The sequence below is a fragment of a genome, unplaced genomic scaffold, assembly GCF_019419815.1.
Source record: "Pyrus x bretschneideri cultivar Hongxiangsu unplaced genomic scaffold, Pyrus_bretschneideri_v1 Contig17, whole genome shotgun sequence".
NCBI lineage: Eukaryota > Viridiplantae > Streptophyta > Magnoliopsida > Rosales > Rosaceae > Pyrus > Pyrus x bretschneideri.
The window spans coordinates 2,390,270-2,407,191 of NW_025999468.1; the positions used below are offsets into that span (position 1 = coordinate 2,390,270).

Consider the following 16,922-nt stretch of genomic DNA (forward strand, 5'->3'; position numbering starts at 1 on the left):
CGGAGTTACCATGGAGGTCTAAATAGAATTTTACGGCTTAATTTTCATGTATTGCATAATTGGGAATATAATACATATAATCCTTGTTCTCCAAGGTAAACTAAAAAAGGACATAAGAAATATCCTTCCAAATAAAGGACTCTAATATTTACACAATATTTACATTTCTATTCTAAACCAACTCACGCAACACTCCCCCTCAAGTTGGAGCATAGATGTCACACATGCCCAACTTGACAAGTAAGTCACCAAAAACTCTACTACACACGGCATGAGTGAGGATATCTGCAAGCTGCTTTTCTGAGTTCACAATTGGTACTGACACAATCTTCTTCTTGAGCTAAAATGTTGATAAACCTCCACATGCTTCGTTCTATCATGTTGTACCGGATTCTCTGCAATTTCTTGTGCCGACTTATTATACAACTATATAGCCTTATTTGGTTTGAAACCAAGACCCCATAGCAACTTACTAACCAAAGAACTTCACACACTCCATGCACCATACCTCTGAATTCGGCCTCCACAGAAGACCTAGACACCACATTTTGTTTCTTGCTTCTTTGAGTAACCAAATTTCCACCAACAAACGTAAAATATCCAGAAGTAGACCGTAGACCGCCTATCAGTCACATCACCTGCCCAATCAGCATCAGTGAACCCTTCAATTTTTAGATGACCAAAATTTTTATACAAGATTCCTTTCCCTATGGCCAACTTTAAATACACCAAGATACGCATAACAGCAACCATATGATCCATACGTGGTGAGTGCATAAAGTGACTCACCACACTCACTGCATAGGCTATATCTAGACGGGTATGAGCTAAATAAATTAGTTTTCCTACCAGCCTCTGATATCTGCCTTTATCCACTAGTTCTTGATCCGGATAAATCCCAAAGTGATGTTTCTCGATAACAGGCGTATCCACAGGTTTACACCCAAGCATACCTGTTTCCTTTAACAAATCAAGAACATACTTCCTTTGAGACATGAAAATACCTTTTGACGAACGAGCAACCTCAACTCCTAGAAAATACTTTAAGTCATCCAAACTCTTCATCTCAAACTCGGCCGCAAGGTTCTTTTCCAGTTTGACAATCTCATCTGAATCATCCCTTATTATTATCATATCATCCACATAAATAATTAAAGCTGTTACTTTACCGTTCCTCTATTTCACAAATAAAGTATAATCAAAATGACTCCGATAATACCCATTCTTTCTTATGGTCTGAGTGAATCTTCCAAACCATGCACGAGGTGACTGCTTTAGCCCATAAAGAGACTTTTGCAATCGGCACACTCCTGTTTTTCCTACATTATCATAGCGTGGAAGAAAATTCATATACATTTCCTCCTACAAATGTCCATGAAGAAACGCATTTTTTACTTCAAAATGTTTCAATGGCCGATTCAAATTTGTAGCTAATGAGATAAGAATTCGTACCGTATTCATCTTAGCTACTGGAGAAAAAGTTTCTTGGTAATCAACACCATACATTTGAGTATATCCTTTTTCTACCAACCACGCTTTATACCTATCAAGTGAACCGTCAGCTTTGTATTTAACTATAAAAACCCATTAGCACCCAACTGGCTTCTTCCCTTTCGGCAACTCCACTACTTCCCATGTATTATTTTTCTGCAATGCCTTCATCTCTTCATCCATTGCTTCCACCCATTCTTGACTCTTCAAAGCTTCATCTACCCGAGTTAGCACTTAAATTGACTCCACATTGTTTACCTAAGCTTGACGTACAGGTGAAAGGTTTTCACATGACGCATAATTTGCTATGGGATACTTTACTTTTCCTTCTGGAGAGAACCTGTCAGGAGGTACACCACGATTTTGCCTTGTTGGCAGTTTATATGTACTTATAACATCATTAGTTACATGAGCATCACTAGTACTTACCTCAGGGATATTCAGAGAAGACGTATTGGACGATGGCACGATCGAGCAAAAGAGGGGGGAAACTTCAGCTTAAATCTTATGGCTGCTAGCTTCAGCAGATGCTTGTGGTGAGGCTAGCTCGGCCTCCGTAACAGCTGGTTGAACACCACTTGCAGCACAAGGGCTCTCAGTACAAGTTTCCTCGGCGACAGTCAGTGGCTGCCTATTTATATCATCATCAGGAGGAAGTAACTGAGATTCTACATCCTCCCTTGTCACGGTATTGTCATCTCTCCCTGAAGGACGCACGTCTTGGACATCCAACCACCCAAACACACCATAAAGATCACAAATAACACTTTCCCCCTTGGGATCAGAAGGTGAGAATACGGGAGTATAAAAATATTCAGATTCAGAGAGAGTCGCATCCATGGTGACATACATGTGGCGGGGTTCAGGGTGATAGCATTTATAACCTTTTTGTTGGGATGCAAAGCCAAGAAAAACATACTGAATAGCACAAGGATCCAATTTACTACGATGAATGTTGTGGATATGAATGTAAGCAACACAACCAAACACTCGAGGAGTAAGAGTGTTGGTAGAGACAACCAGATCATGTTCTGTCAGAACTTATAGTGGAGTACGAAATTCTACAACCCGAGATGGCATGCGATTGATGACATACACAGCATATGTAACAGTGTCCGGCCAAAAACTCTTAGGTACGGGCGCACCAATAAGCAATGCACGAGCAGTTTCCAAAATAAGATGGTTTTTCCTTTCAGCCACCCCATTTTGTTGCGAGGTATAAGGACAAGTGGTCTCATGGAGAATTCCTTGATCTCAGCAAAAAGAAGAAAGCTCAGAATTAACATATTCAGCCCCATTATCAGAACGAACAACCTTAATAACGGAGGAATATTGTGTAGCCACCATCTGAGAGAAAGACTGAATAATCATACTAACATCACTTTTATGTTTCAACAGATAAACCCATGTCATATGAGTGCAATCATCAACAAATGTAATAAACCATTTAATTCCCCAAGTAGTACTAATTGGGGAAGGCCCCCACACATCAGAGTGTACTGGTGCAAATGGAGAAGATGTTCTATTCATACTTGGAGGGAATGAAGCACGTTGACTTTTGGCTAAAATACATACTTCACATTTTAATTCTGGGTCTTTAATACCACTGAACAAATCAGGTAATATATGTTTCAAATAACCAAATGACGCATGCCCCAAACAACGATGCATTAACAATACCTTATGTAGATTACAAATACGTGACGCATGAACCAAATTAGCTCTTCCAGGAACAACGTCATCCACATAATATAGCCATTCTCTTTTAGTGCCACGCCCAATGATCTCCTTTGTCTGAATATCTTGAAGCAAGCAAAGTGAAGGATACATTAATACAACACAATCCAATTGTTCAGTGACTTAAGGTATAGACAATAACTGATGGGGCAATGAAGGAACCAATGAACAATTATCTAAGGGAATAGAGGGTGTAAGAGACACTGTTCCTGCTCCAACAACAGCAGCAATAAAACCATTGGCAGTTGCCACATACTGTCTATGAGGACGTGTCATAAATTGAAATAAGGTTTTATCATACGTCATATAATCCGTTGCACTGGAATCCAAAATTCAACCGGTATTTGCCATTGTAATAACACATGAAACAGTATTACAAGGAAACCAAGCAATACCTTTTTTTTTTTATAGTTTTGTTTTATTTTGGTCAACAAAGCAATAGTCAATCACGGCAATTACGAAACAATTACAGATTGCAGCACCAGAAGAGCACGACAAGGAAAAATACGCTCACAAAATTCACACAGTACAAAATAAGGTAGCAGCACAACACAGCTTTCCATGCAATAATTTTAATTGGAGAACACAACACAGCTAATACTGTAGCAGCCTCAAGTATTTTTATGGTACCAGACAAGCAGCAGACAACTACACACTGCAAGTCAATACACGGTACACCTGCAAAAGCATAACACCACACATGGCAGCAACAAGATCACGCTGTTGCAAATCCAATATACACAACATTATCGATCTCTTTAACAAGCAGCGCAGGAACAAGTCGATCGAACACAGCAGCGGAAGAAAATATTGTTTTACAATTTCTAAGGTTACGCCGAACTTGGCTCTGATACCAAATAGAATTTTACGACTTAATTTTCATGTATTGCATAATTGGGAATATAATACATACAATCCTTGTTCTCCAAGGTAAACTAAGAAAGGACATAAGAAATATCCTTCCTAATAAAGGACTCTAATATTTACACAATATTTACATTCCTATTCTAAACCAACTCACGCAACAGTCTATGTCGACGATATCATGGTGAAAGGCAAGCAGCGGTCAGACCACATTGGCAACTTGGTAGAGACTTTTGCCATCCCCAGAGAGTATAAATGAAGCTTAACCCAGCCAAGTGAACATTCAGAGTCTCCTCAAGCCTGTTCTTAGGGTACCTTGTAAACCCAGTGAGGAATCGAAGTTCATCCAATGCAAATCAAAGTAATCAAGGACATGACCTTGAAGGAAATCTAAAGTCTGATCGGACGAGCAACTGCACTCAATCATTTCTTCTCACTATCTACAGATCGATGCAAGCCTTTCTTCAAGGAAATCAAGAAGGTGCAAAGGGACAAATGAGACGACAAGTGCGAGAAAGCATTTTAGGACCTGAAGAGGTACTTGACGTCACCTCCACTACTATCCAAGCAGGAAGCAGTGGAGAACCTATACATCTATCTGGCGGTATCAAAGGTAGCAATGAGCTCTGCCCTTATATGAGAATAGTTGGGGGGCCCCACTGCCTATATTTTAAACATCCAAAGCTCTCCTTGATGCAAAAACTAGATACCCGAAGATTGAAAAGCTAATTTTGGCATTAGTTATTATAGCTCGGAAACGCATACCTTACTTTCAAGGAGATCCGGTCATCATCATGACCTAGTACCCACTGCGATCAGTTTTACATAGTTTAGACGCTTCTCAACGAGTGATGAAGTGGGCGTTGGAACTTGGCTAATACGGCTTAGCATACCAACCCCACATGGTGATAAAGGCCTAAGCATTGGCAAACTTAGTCATAAAATTCACCCCAAGCTTGAATGACGCAGCAACTCAGCCCATAAATGCCGCAGAGATAACAGACCATGCCGTAGTCGCACTAGCCCCACTTACAGAAGATTTATGGTGCTTACACATCAACGGATCATCCAACTAACAAGAATCAGGAGCAGGCCTAGTCCTCACTACCCCAGATGGTTCGACGATCAAGCAGGTAATCACTCTAAGCTTCAAAGCGTCAAACAACAAAGCAGAGTATAAAGCTCTACTAGCAGGTCTTCGATTGGCGAAAGACTTAACAGTGAAGAAGCTCACGATCACCAATCAAACCTTAGCTGATCACCAATCAAACCTTAAGGGAGTATGGAGCAAACAATCCAAGGATGGCCTGATACCTCGAGAAGGTTCAAGAGCAGCTAACAATGTTTCAAGCGTGCATGCTTACTTAACTTCCACGAGCAGAAAATGCCCAAGCAAACGCACTAGCAGGCCTAGGCTAAGCCCTAAATCATCAGCTTAAATGCTCCATGTGAGTCGAGTACATGGAAAAGCAGAACATAGATACGGAACCAACAATTGAGGTGGCGCAGATCAACATGACTCTGAGTTGGCAGTGTGGAGCCAAAAATAATCAAGCAAATTATGAAGGTGACATGTGTACTTTTAGGTGAAATGGACAAAATTACCCTAGAGGCACACCAGAATTCCAACGCATATGCAACTAACAATGACGGCTCAAATCATGGAAGAGTCAGAGGTGATCAAAATGGTATTTATTCAAATCCCTCTCATCACTCCTCATCAATTCCTCACTCAAAAGGTAACTCTCAATTTTCCTATTCAATTTATGATTAATTAACAAATTAATTACAAAATATTATTTCACTTAGTATCTTTCAATTATACTCAAATTCCCACCATACATGATCAGACCCTATTTCTCCAAATAGGGCCGACCACGTCCCTATAAATAGCCTCATTTGTCCACTAAAATCTTAATTTCATTCTCTCCCAAAAATTCCCGAACATATTTTCTCTCAAATTCTAACTTTGGCATCGAAGATTCTTCGACCAAAGCCTCATCCCCATTCATCGTGGGCACGTGAGCCTTTTGGCTTTAATCTTAGGTGTTATTATTTTGCAGGTTCATTTTCTTCAAAGGAGATGACGAAAGAAATTTACATCCATAAATTTGTGCTTTCATTGAGAGCTTGATTCACACGTTCGAAGAAGATTCTCGCATTCAAGGTTTCTTATTTCTTGTTCATTTGTACATTTTTCGCAGGTTCTCAGGCTCTCGAAGTTTCTTGTTCCTAGAATTTTTTTATAAAAATTCCTTCAATAAATGTAAAAGAAAAGAACAATGACAAGAAATTTGGAAACCACGATGGATGGAACTTTCAACGTTCAAGGATTTGGTCCACAGCGATCCACGAGGCTTAAAGCGATGACAAGTGAAGCGGCACGACCACCACCACGGAGCACCACCGTGGCAGTCACCACGATAGCAACCATGACAGTGACCTTTGGTGAAGCCCAATCCCACAATGCCAAGACAGCAACCCAAAGCCCGTAGGCCCAAGTCGTGTCACTTTAGCCCATCGGGACCCAAGCCCAAGGTGAGCCGACCTGAACCACAACCTAGTGTGAGCCCAGCGAGCTCCCAATCCAAGCCCAAGCCCAACACCCATGTGGAGTATCCCACTCCCGTGGCCCTCCAACCAAATTTCTGGACCAACGATTTAACCGAGGGTATTTTCACCCTATTTCTCTGCAGATTTGACATATCCTAACTCAAATCTCACTCCCATAGTCCATTACACTTCCATTACTCAGGGAAACGTATACCGTCAAGGCTCTTCCAACCCAAATGGAGAACAACATTTGTCTTAACAAGTCATAGAATTGACAAGCGCCCTCGCACATCAGATAACCTTGGTGAATCAACTCTTGTAGCATACCATGATGCAACGTACCCCGGACGAGGTGTTCCAAAGTAAGACAAGGGCAGACGACGAACCTCTCTTGTAATGTCCTGGTAAGCAACCCCTCAACCAACCACGAACCGAGCGTTCAAGCAGTGTCTACTTCTGGCTAAGTCTTTGAGATAGTGGAAACTCTCATCTTAGCGCGTGGAGGAGCGTGCACTCTCAGCTAGGCCCACGTAAGTTTAACATGCTGCTCACATCCTTTAAAGGAGATGGAGCCCCGAATAGACACTTTAAGCACTACCAAAGCGCAATGGTCCTCTATCGAAACAACAACGCTCTCATGTGCAAGATATTCGCCACCACTTTGCAAGGCAAAGCGTAAGATTAGTTCCACACCTCGCTGTTGTAGTCTATCTAGAGTTTCGAAGAGCTTTCTTTAGTTTTCACCAAGGAATATTCATCTTACCTTTCGATTAAGAAGAAATTCGATCATTTGTTCAATGTCAAGAAGAACCTAAAGGAGTTGCTCCGCGACTGTGTGAAGAGGTTCAAAGTAGAAAAGGCAAGATAGTCGAATACGACGACTCGATAGCTAATGTAGTCTTCCAAAAAGAACTTCTAGCAGACCACCCACTATTCGGAGAATTGATCACAAAAAAAGATCTAACTCTGGCAGACTCTTGCGCTCTAGCAAAGAAGCATGCACTTTGGGATGAAGCTCGGCAAGCAGACAAGGCACTCAAGCAGCCTCGAAGGATCTACAGTCAAGAACTACTCTATATTCAGTCCTGATCAACCAAATCCTCTGTGACATCAAGAACGAACCATGGTTCAAGCTGCCGAAACAATCAAATGGAGATACTACCAAGTTAGATCACACCAAGTAATACACATTCTATCCAAGTCTCGGTCACACAACTGATGACTGCTACACTTGGAAAAACTACCTAGAATGAACATAAATGCTGGCAAAGAGCCGTCAACCAAGACGATTCAGAACAATGGCATTTTAGTTGAATCTGAGCACTTGGAGGCCTCCAACAACTCCAAGAGAAGAATGATCCAACATGCTCTACTAGTCTCATAGGTTCAGACAGTCAAAACCCAACCTAAACCCATCGTTGACCTCACAGAGCAGGATACCGAATGTGTCAACTTCCCACACGACGACACACTAGTGCTATCTGTCCAACCAGCCCATGCTATAATCTACAGAATTATGGTTGATAATGAAAATGCAGCCAACCTACTTCGACTTTCAATAATTTAGAAGATTGGCTTAGAAAGCATAATTATACACTGACCGAAAGTACTCTTCGGATTCAACGGACACACCTCGACTGCCATCGGCAAAATTACACTTGAAGTGAGAACACTGCTAGTTGTCTCAAAACAGATGTTCATGATAATAAGCAACCCATCTTCCTACAATGGGATTCTAGGGTGACCTTGGCTGATAAAGTTGGATGTCGTAACCTCTGTCAAGTATCATAAAATTCGATTCCGCATCTCGGGATGAGGAATCGGAGAAATCAAGTCTAGCCAGGCCACATCCCGACGATGCAATGTATAAGTATTGAAGGAATCAAGAAAGAAGACCTTTACCGCTATAAAGGCACCCGAAGTCCAAATGGACGATGAAGCTACCAAATAGCAACTACAGCAGTTAGATCTAGAAGATGGTGTCTAAATCAACGCACTAGTAGATAAGACGGGATAGAAACCAGAAGAGGATACCGAACACATCATTCTTGATCCCTAACAACTGGAATAGACTACTAGAATCGGCTTACGTCTGAGCCCGAAGGAAAAAGAAGAACTCATAGTTTTCCTTAAGTAAAATCATGATGTATTTGCATGGTCACCTTCTGACATACCCGAGATTGATCTCAAGATAGCTTGCCACAAACTGCATATTAACCCCACTACCAAACCAGTGAACCAAAAGAGAAGACATTTTGCACCTAAACGAATGGCAATCATCGAAGAGGAAACCAACAAGTTACTAGAAGTTGGATTCATAGAAGAGGTAGCACACTCAGCATAGCTTGCCAACGTCATGCTGAAAAAAGAGAAGGGCAAATGGAAGGTTTGTGTAGACTGCACCGACCTCAACAAAGCATGCCCAAAAGATCCCTATCTAGTTCCCAAATCGATTTACTAGTAAATTCAACTTTCGGGAGCCATCTACTTAGTTTCTTGGACGTATACTCCAGCTACAATGAAATAGCCATGTGCGAGCCTGATAAGGAGAAAACCGCGTCTGCAATCGAGCGAGGCACCTATTGCTACAAGGTCATGCCTTTTGGCCTCAAGAATGTATTAACCACTTACCAACGACTGGTAAACAACATGTTCAAGAAGCAAATTAGAGTAACCATAGAGGTCTATGTCGACGACATCATGGAAAAATGAAAGTAGCGAGCAAACCACATCGGGCATTTGGCGAAAACTTTTGACATCCTTAAAAAGTACAGGATGAAGCTCAATCCCGCCAAATGCACATTTAGAGTATCTTCAAGCAGATTATTAGGGTATCTAGTAACCCAACGAGGAATCTAAGCACATCCCAAGCAGATTCGGACAATCCTACAGATGAAATCTCCAATTACCTTAAAGGAGATCCAAAGCTTGGCAAAAGAGCAGTGGTGCTCAATCGCTTTCTCTCGCAGTCCACCAATTGATGCAAGCCTTTTTTCAAGGCAATCAAGAAGGCTCAATTAGACAAATGGGATGATGAGTGCAAAAGAGTCTTCCAATACCTGAAGAAGTATCTCACATCACTTCCTTTACTATCCAAGCCAGAAGCAGTGAATTTATACATCTACTTGGCAGTCTTAGAAGTAGCAGTAAGCTCTGCCTTCATACGAGAAGAGCTAGGAGCCCAACTGCTGATATTCTACACTTTTAAAGCTCTTCTCGATACAGAAACCAGATATCTGAAGATCGAGAAATTAATTTTGGCACTAGTTGTTGCAGGTCGGAAGCTCAAACTATATTTTCAAACTCATACAGTCATCGTCATGACTCAATATCCTCTATGATCAATTCTACATGGCCCAGATGCTTCTTAACGAGTAATGAAATAAGCATTAGAACTTGGCCAATACAGCCTAGTTTTCCGACCTCGCATGGCAAAATTCACGCCTAGCCTAGGCAACGTAATAGAGCGGCCCAACGACACCCCGGAGGCAATCGACTACAAGGGCTCAGGAGCAGGCGTGGTCTTTATCACCTCAGACAGTCGATGATTAAGCATACGATCACTCTAGGATTCAAAGCATCCAACAATGAAGCAGAGTATGAGGCCCTACTGGCGGGCCTTCGAATGGCAAAAGACATGGCTATGAAAAAACTTGCAATTCATTCTGATTCCCTACTAATCACCAGCCAAACTACTAAGGAGTACACAGCTAAGCATTCAAAGATGGCGCAATACCTAAAGAAGGTACAAAAGCAACTTGAGGCGTTTTAGACTTACACCCTCACTCAAGTTCTACAAGCAGACAACGTCCACATGGACGCGTTAACTGGCATAGGCTCCGTCCTCAATTATCAACTCAAATGCTATATTCCGATGGAGTATCTACACAAGCCAAACATAAAGGCAAAGCTAGCAGCCGAGGTGTCATAGGTTAGTGCAACTCCAAACTGGCAAGATTCCATTATAAACTACATAGTCAATGGCACACTCCCCATGGAAAGATTAGAGTCTAGAAAGCTCCAAACAAAGGCAGCATGCTACAACATGTGGAACGACATTCTCGTCCCAAGATCTTACACTGAACCACATCTCCACTGCCTGGGGCCTTCCGACGACCTAAAGGTTCTAAGTTAAATCCCTGAAGATGTTTGTGGAAATCATTTCGAGGGCCGATCCTTAGCACAGAAGGCCCACAACGCATGCTACTACTGGCCTATTATGCATCAAGATGCTAAGGAGTTAGTACAAAAGTACAACCGCTGCCAACGCTACAAGCCGATACCAGCACTGCTTACCAGTGAGTTACACTTACAGACGAGTCCTTGGCCGTTTATGCAATAGGCAATCAACTTGGTAGGGCCTATGCCATTCGCTTCTAGGGGCGGAGGCATGATGATCATGGCGATTGGTTACTTCACCAAGTGGGTAGAAGCCAAGCATATGACAACCACGACTCAGACAGACATAAAGCGCTTCATATGGAAGAACATCATTTGCCGATTTGGCATCCCTCAATCCATCATCACAGATAACAGCCCATAATTTGTAGGCAAAGATTTGGCGAAGTTCTTCCAGAAATATGGCATCAAGCAACACATATCCATACTAAGATATCCCCAAGGCAATGGGTAGGCAGATGTATCTAACAAGATGATTCTCGACTGCCTTCAGAAATCCCTCTTCAACAAGAAGGGAAAATGGCCAGACAAACTCCCTAGATATATATGGGTACATCACACCACCAAACGACGAACAACCGATGAGACTTATGTCTCTTTGGCATTTGGTTCAAAAGCAATCATTCCTCCCAATGCCATCGTGCCAAGTATCAGCGGAAAGAAGATGGCTACAAACTTAGATCTGGCAGAGGAGAAACGCAGGAAGGTCATCACCCGCTTTGCAACCTACAATAGTAGCTCCTCTCCAGCTACAACAAAAGGGCTAAGATCCGGCAGTTCCAGCCCAGAGATCTAGTCCTGAGAAAAGCCTTCATCATTGCCTGCAGAGAAGGCTCTAAAAAGATGGATTCCAGCTGGGAAGGTCCATACAAGATCAACAGAGTAGGCGGCAAGTGTAGTTACACCCTCACTACCATAAACGACAAATTGAGCGAAAAGCAGTGGAACGCCTACAATCTGAGGACGTAATATACATGACCTCCCACTACATTAAAGCCCGAAAACTCAAGTAGCTTGATGGGCACCACCTTGCAAGCTAAGGATTATCCAGTTGTTATGCAGTTCCTACCTTATAGTTAAGTTTTCGTTCGTTTCACTCATTTTTCAATGAGAAATTTAGAACTAATTTACAACTTGGCTCGGCTGCATGCTTACAATAATTGATCATTCATGCACTTCAAAGAAAGATCGCGTCCTTCTTAAAGACTTATCGCAGGAATTGCACCCTCCTTGGGACCAACCATGTTCTCTAGTGTGAGACGGTAAACTAATTCCCTGAAACCCACATAGGTTTGCTCTCTAATGCGGGAAGATAAATTTTACACTTCCAATATCCAAACGTGGATGAGTCAGGCTGTCCTGGTGTAACTAGGTGCATAATAGCTTGCGTTGGGATTCCTAGAAATAGCCACAATGGTATTTTTTAAGGCTTGGCTTGCTGAAGGATTTTGGGTCTATTGGCCAAATCTATGGGGAACATGGCCTCAGAGATGGAGGAGGCACATTACACAGTACGCCCTACAGATGGCTACCCTGGACCCTAAGGGGGCGTTTGTTTGCCCTCACTAAGTTGGACTGGACTGGACTGGACTAGTTATTAGTCCAATACTGTGTTTGTTCCATGCTGGGACTAACATTAATGAGACTAAAGGGGACTAGCATGGACAAAACCCTTCACTAAGAGGTCTTAGCGAGACCCCCTAATAACCATGGGACTAGCTAAGACTATCCTCTCTTTCTCGTCCTCGTCATGCTCAACGACCACTCCCGACAGATTCCTCGTCATCTCCGGTCACCTAGATCAGTCACTAACTTTCCGACTCCCTTTCAGATCCATTTCACAACCAACTTTCATATAAAATATACCAAATTGAAGCTGGGAGTGACAAGATTACGATTTTACCTGAATAGAGGCCAAAATGTGGTCGAATGTGGCCGGAAAATGGCCTGGAAGTCTCGGCCTGTTTAGGCTTCTTCAAATCCATGACAGATTCGAGCATTCAAAGCTAAGATCTCGGCCTAGGGATGGTGATGAATTTTTTGGCGGTGCTAACTTCATCCAATTTAACGAGGGTTGGCCGGAAAACACATTGGGAAACCTGCAACTCGTCGGGAAAATTGGAGCCGTGAGGTTCCATTCGAACAACACATAGCTAGAGAGGGAGGGAGGACAGAGAAATAGACACTGGAATCAATAAGGAGTTTGACCAGGAATGAGAAAGAGACATGAATTGAGAGGTCTAAGAGGAAAAAAATAAGGAGAGGGTGGGACGATGAGAGAAGAGGAAAAGAGTGGGACGGAAATGGTAGGAAAAGATGAAGAAAAAGATAAGATCATAATAAAATATTAATAATTTATATATTAAATAATATAATATTAGAATTTGTTATTATCCAGCTTCTTAGTCCAATACTGCACCAAACGCTTCACTAAGTTAGTCCAGTTTAGTCTAGTCTAAGCCAGTCCAGCTTAGTCCTTGAAGCTAATCCAGTCAGAGATAGTCCGGCGCAATAAACGCCCCCTAAAGTTGCTACCAAGTGCACTAAGGTAGCCTATGATTTCCGGAAGACTGCCTATGACTTACCCTTAGAGCAGTAAGCTGGGCTAAACTTATACAACCGCATATTTTTGTGAAAGGTTAAACAGTTAGCGTGCATATACAAAGCATTATCCACTGCCGGCATGCTACGCAATCGATAAGTTTCACCTCTGCCAAGCGCGGAATGATTTTTTAGATCTACACTAATTCCTAAAATGTTGTAATACTTGTTACACAACCTACGGAATTGGTTACATAAAAGGCAAGAAGTTCTCTCAGACTTTGCCTACGAAATTCCATACAACCACATACCTTTGATACGAAAGGTTAGTAGATTTCATGATGCAAATATCTTTAGTATGTTGTGATGTAGGCAACACAGCTCAAAGGATTGGAGAAAGCCAAGGTTAATAGCCTAGTGGTCACACGGACTCATCTGCTTTTGTAAGTAAGGTGTCCGGCTGCCGACCCGATGGTTAATAACCTTGCAAAAGTTCTACACCAATACCTATGGCTGCAAAGGCTACGCGGGCCTGTCTATTTATAGAAAAGTAGCACGCCTACCGCTGGTCTAAAAATCAAAAGTTGGGCATAAACAAAAGAAGTGAAGATGGAGAAAAGTGAAGGAAACAAGTTTATTAAGTTTTCTAGCAAAATTGATAAACTAATAGCAAAGGCCGAAGGAGTTCAACAAAAACAAAAGCAATAAGGAAAACAAAGAAGATCCTAACAGTTACCTAGAAGATTACCCTTCAGTAGCTTGGACATTCCATGACTACTCGGTCGCCACATCTTCAACAGCCGCGACGCTTCCAGTAGTGGCATCATTCGATCCTTCACCTCCGGTTGCTCTAGCCTGGGCACCAACTTCTTCGACACTTCACCAATGGAGGACTCAAAAGAAAAGGCAATCAAGTCTTCTGGAGAAATAGAGAAAATCTCGAGGTCTTTCTCGATAAACTCAAAGTCATAAGATGTACCGAAGAGATAATCTACATAAGCCAACTTATAGAAATTGGCCTGACTTTGAACAATCGAAGCCTCTAGCCCAACCTTCTCGCCTTTCAGCCACTTGTTCTCCTTGAGCAGAACAACACGAATATGCCACAGCTCATCCACTTCCTTCTTCAGATTTTCGTTAATCTTCAGGACACCTTGGAGTTCCAACACTCAGGGCTCGAGTCTATCAACGATCTTCTTGAAGTAGATCACTTAGTTTTTGCCACCTCATTGGCAGCTTTAGTATCTTCTTAGTCAATGAGCATAGGCTTGGCTACCAGAATAGTCGTCTTCTGCATCATACCAAGCAAAGCATTCATCCTATACTCGATCGTATGCTTCATAAAGGAACTTAGGCAAACAACCCATCTAACGTCATCAACAAACTTAGCACAAGCGTCCATGTTTTCAAGCAGATCTGGTTTCAAAAAAGAACAGATCTCAGCAGCCTTCTCATAAACAGGCTTAGTGGATTTCTCACAACTGGCCACGCAAGCAATCTCCTCTTTCTCAAGATGCGAATCAATCTCAACAGTAAGAGGAGTAAGTCTTAGCGACACTTTAGCAGTAGAGTTCATCTTATCGCTCTTCATAGTAGTAAGCCTCTCCAAAGGTAAGCGAGACTTAGCTCCTAGCAGATATCTTGGTACTGGTTTCAGCACTGGGGGCATAACGAAACCTATACGCTGAGCAATCATATCGTCAACCGAACTAGCCATCTTTGACATGGTGGGTGTCACTAGCTCAGATCTAACAGCCCCATCATTATTTTCCTTGGAAGAAGTCAAGTCAATCACAAGCCTAGGAGTAGCAGGCGAACCCTCACAAGCAATAGAGGAAGTCTTCAGCTTTTTCTCAATTAACATTTCTTGAGCAGGCGGGGAAGATCTATTTTTTCCGCCTTCATTCGCAGCAAGCTCCATGACAGCAATTGGACGAGCTAATGGCTCCGCCTTGATACGCTTTATCTCCTTTTTCGGAAGCAGCCCACCTTTCTCCCGGTGAAGATGACTGAGCAGCCAACGCTATTTATGGTATTCAATATGGATGCCTACAGCAAAATGCACATTCTTCATATCTAGAGAAGTCTTAGGAGTTATGCCGAATTCTGAATCTACATAAGCAGAGGAGGACAATCAACAAATTAGATAGTAACTTAGCAAAAGCACAAAGCAGCCGAGGGACAAATGAGTCTACTTACCGGTGATGAAAGTCATCGAAACACGTAGCTCAGGGGAAGAATCAGATTCCCATTCTCCACTTATCTGCCAAGTCTCTTTAGCCAGTCATGAAGTCCCTTGCTTGAATAATCAAAGAACCTATGGCAGAATCGCAGCTGCCCAACTTCCTCAATATGGCCTATGTCAAAGAAGTACCAGAATTCCTTGACAGTTAAATCCAAGTTAAAGAATTGGCTTAGATTGAGGAATCTCACCATCACACAGACTGTATTTGGAGAACATTGAGCAAGGGCACACTTCATAGAGCAAAGCACTTCTTGGAAGAAACGTGACATAGGAAAAGTAAATCTCAACACAAACTAGTAAGGGTGAAACTTGATAGCTTTTCGTGCCCCACTACATGGCTTATGGTTGCTACCTCCCTTAACACGCTTCACACACACCCCCGATGGAATGGTGTGCCTATATGCCTCAAGAAAGTCTCTAAACAAGTCATCGGAGTTAATTTTGAAGTGAGCAGCCTTGAAGTAGCTCACTTTACTCAAAGACACGCCCTGACAATACAATGGCGACATACCATCGTCACTATTGTGGCTTGAAGAAGACATACTCAAGGAAATTCTACAAAGACGCAAGAAGGAATCGTTAGACTGCTGCACAAAATAAATATAAAAAATGACGCGCTAGGCCCCACGGCCTGAAGACCAAGCCACGACCCAAGACCGCAGGTGCCCAGCAAGCTACTTAAGCCTCATGACCTACACCTCCCACTTTCGGCCCAATGACCTTGCGACCCAATCCAAATGGAGAAGGGTTGGCGCCCTCATGCCTCCCTTTCTCTCTTCTCTCGCATACGGGCCTAAGCCCATAAAAAAATAAGAAAAAGAGGCATGTGCCTCCTCGGCCCAATCCACCACTTCAGCACGGGTCCGAGCCCAGCCTTCCGTAAGATAGCCCAAAAAGGAAGCCCGAGCCCAGCTTCTCTCCTACACAAGCCCAGGCACAACAGCCCAGACCCAAGCGCCCCAGCATCCTAGCCCAAGCCAGCCACGGGCCAAACCCTAGGCTCGCGCCGCCAGCTCTTGGCCCAAGCCGAGCCGCCATCGAGCCATCCCAGCCATGGTAACAGTGTCGTGGCCTCTCCAAGCCACTTTTTGACACATTCTCGACCCTCGTTGACCCAAATTTCAAGCCCCGAGGCTCCCAAAAATTAAGAAGACAAGGAAAATTAATTTTTTTCTTGCCTTGGTGCGGCATGAAAACGAAGAAAGCAACGAAAGATGATCCTTTGCACGAGCAAGTGTAGAAGATTGATAGGGGAATGGGAACAAATATCATCTAGCTTTCTCTTTCTTGTAGGGTAAAATAAATTGCTCTC

At 42.7% G+C, this 16,922-nt stretch overlaps 1 protein-coding gene across 1 annotated transcript; it reads right to left on the reverse strand.

The window, feature by feature from the left end:
• Positions 1-534: 534 nt before the first annotated feature.
• LOC125476073 (uncharacterized mitochondrial protein AtMg00810-like) lies at positions 535-1,674 on the reverse strand. The gene is made up of 3 exons (XM_048581810.1): positions 1,600-1,674; positions 850-1,176; positions 535-717 (listed from the first exon to the last, which is right to left on the reverse strand). The coding sequence occupies exons 1-3, from the start codon at positions 1,672-1,674 to the stop codon at positions 535-537; spliced, it is 585 nt and encodes a 194-aa protein (XP_048437767.1).
• Positions 1,675-16,922: the final 15,248 nt, after the last annotated feature.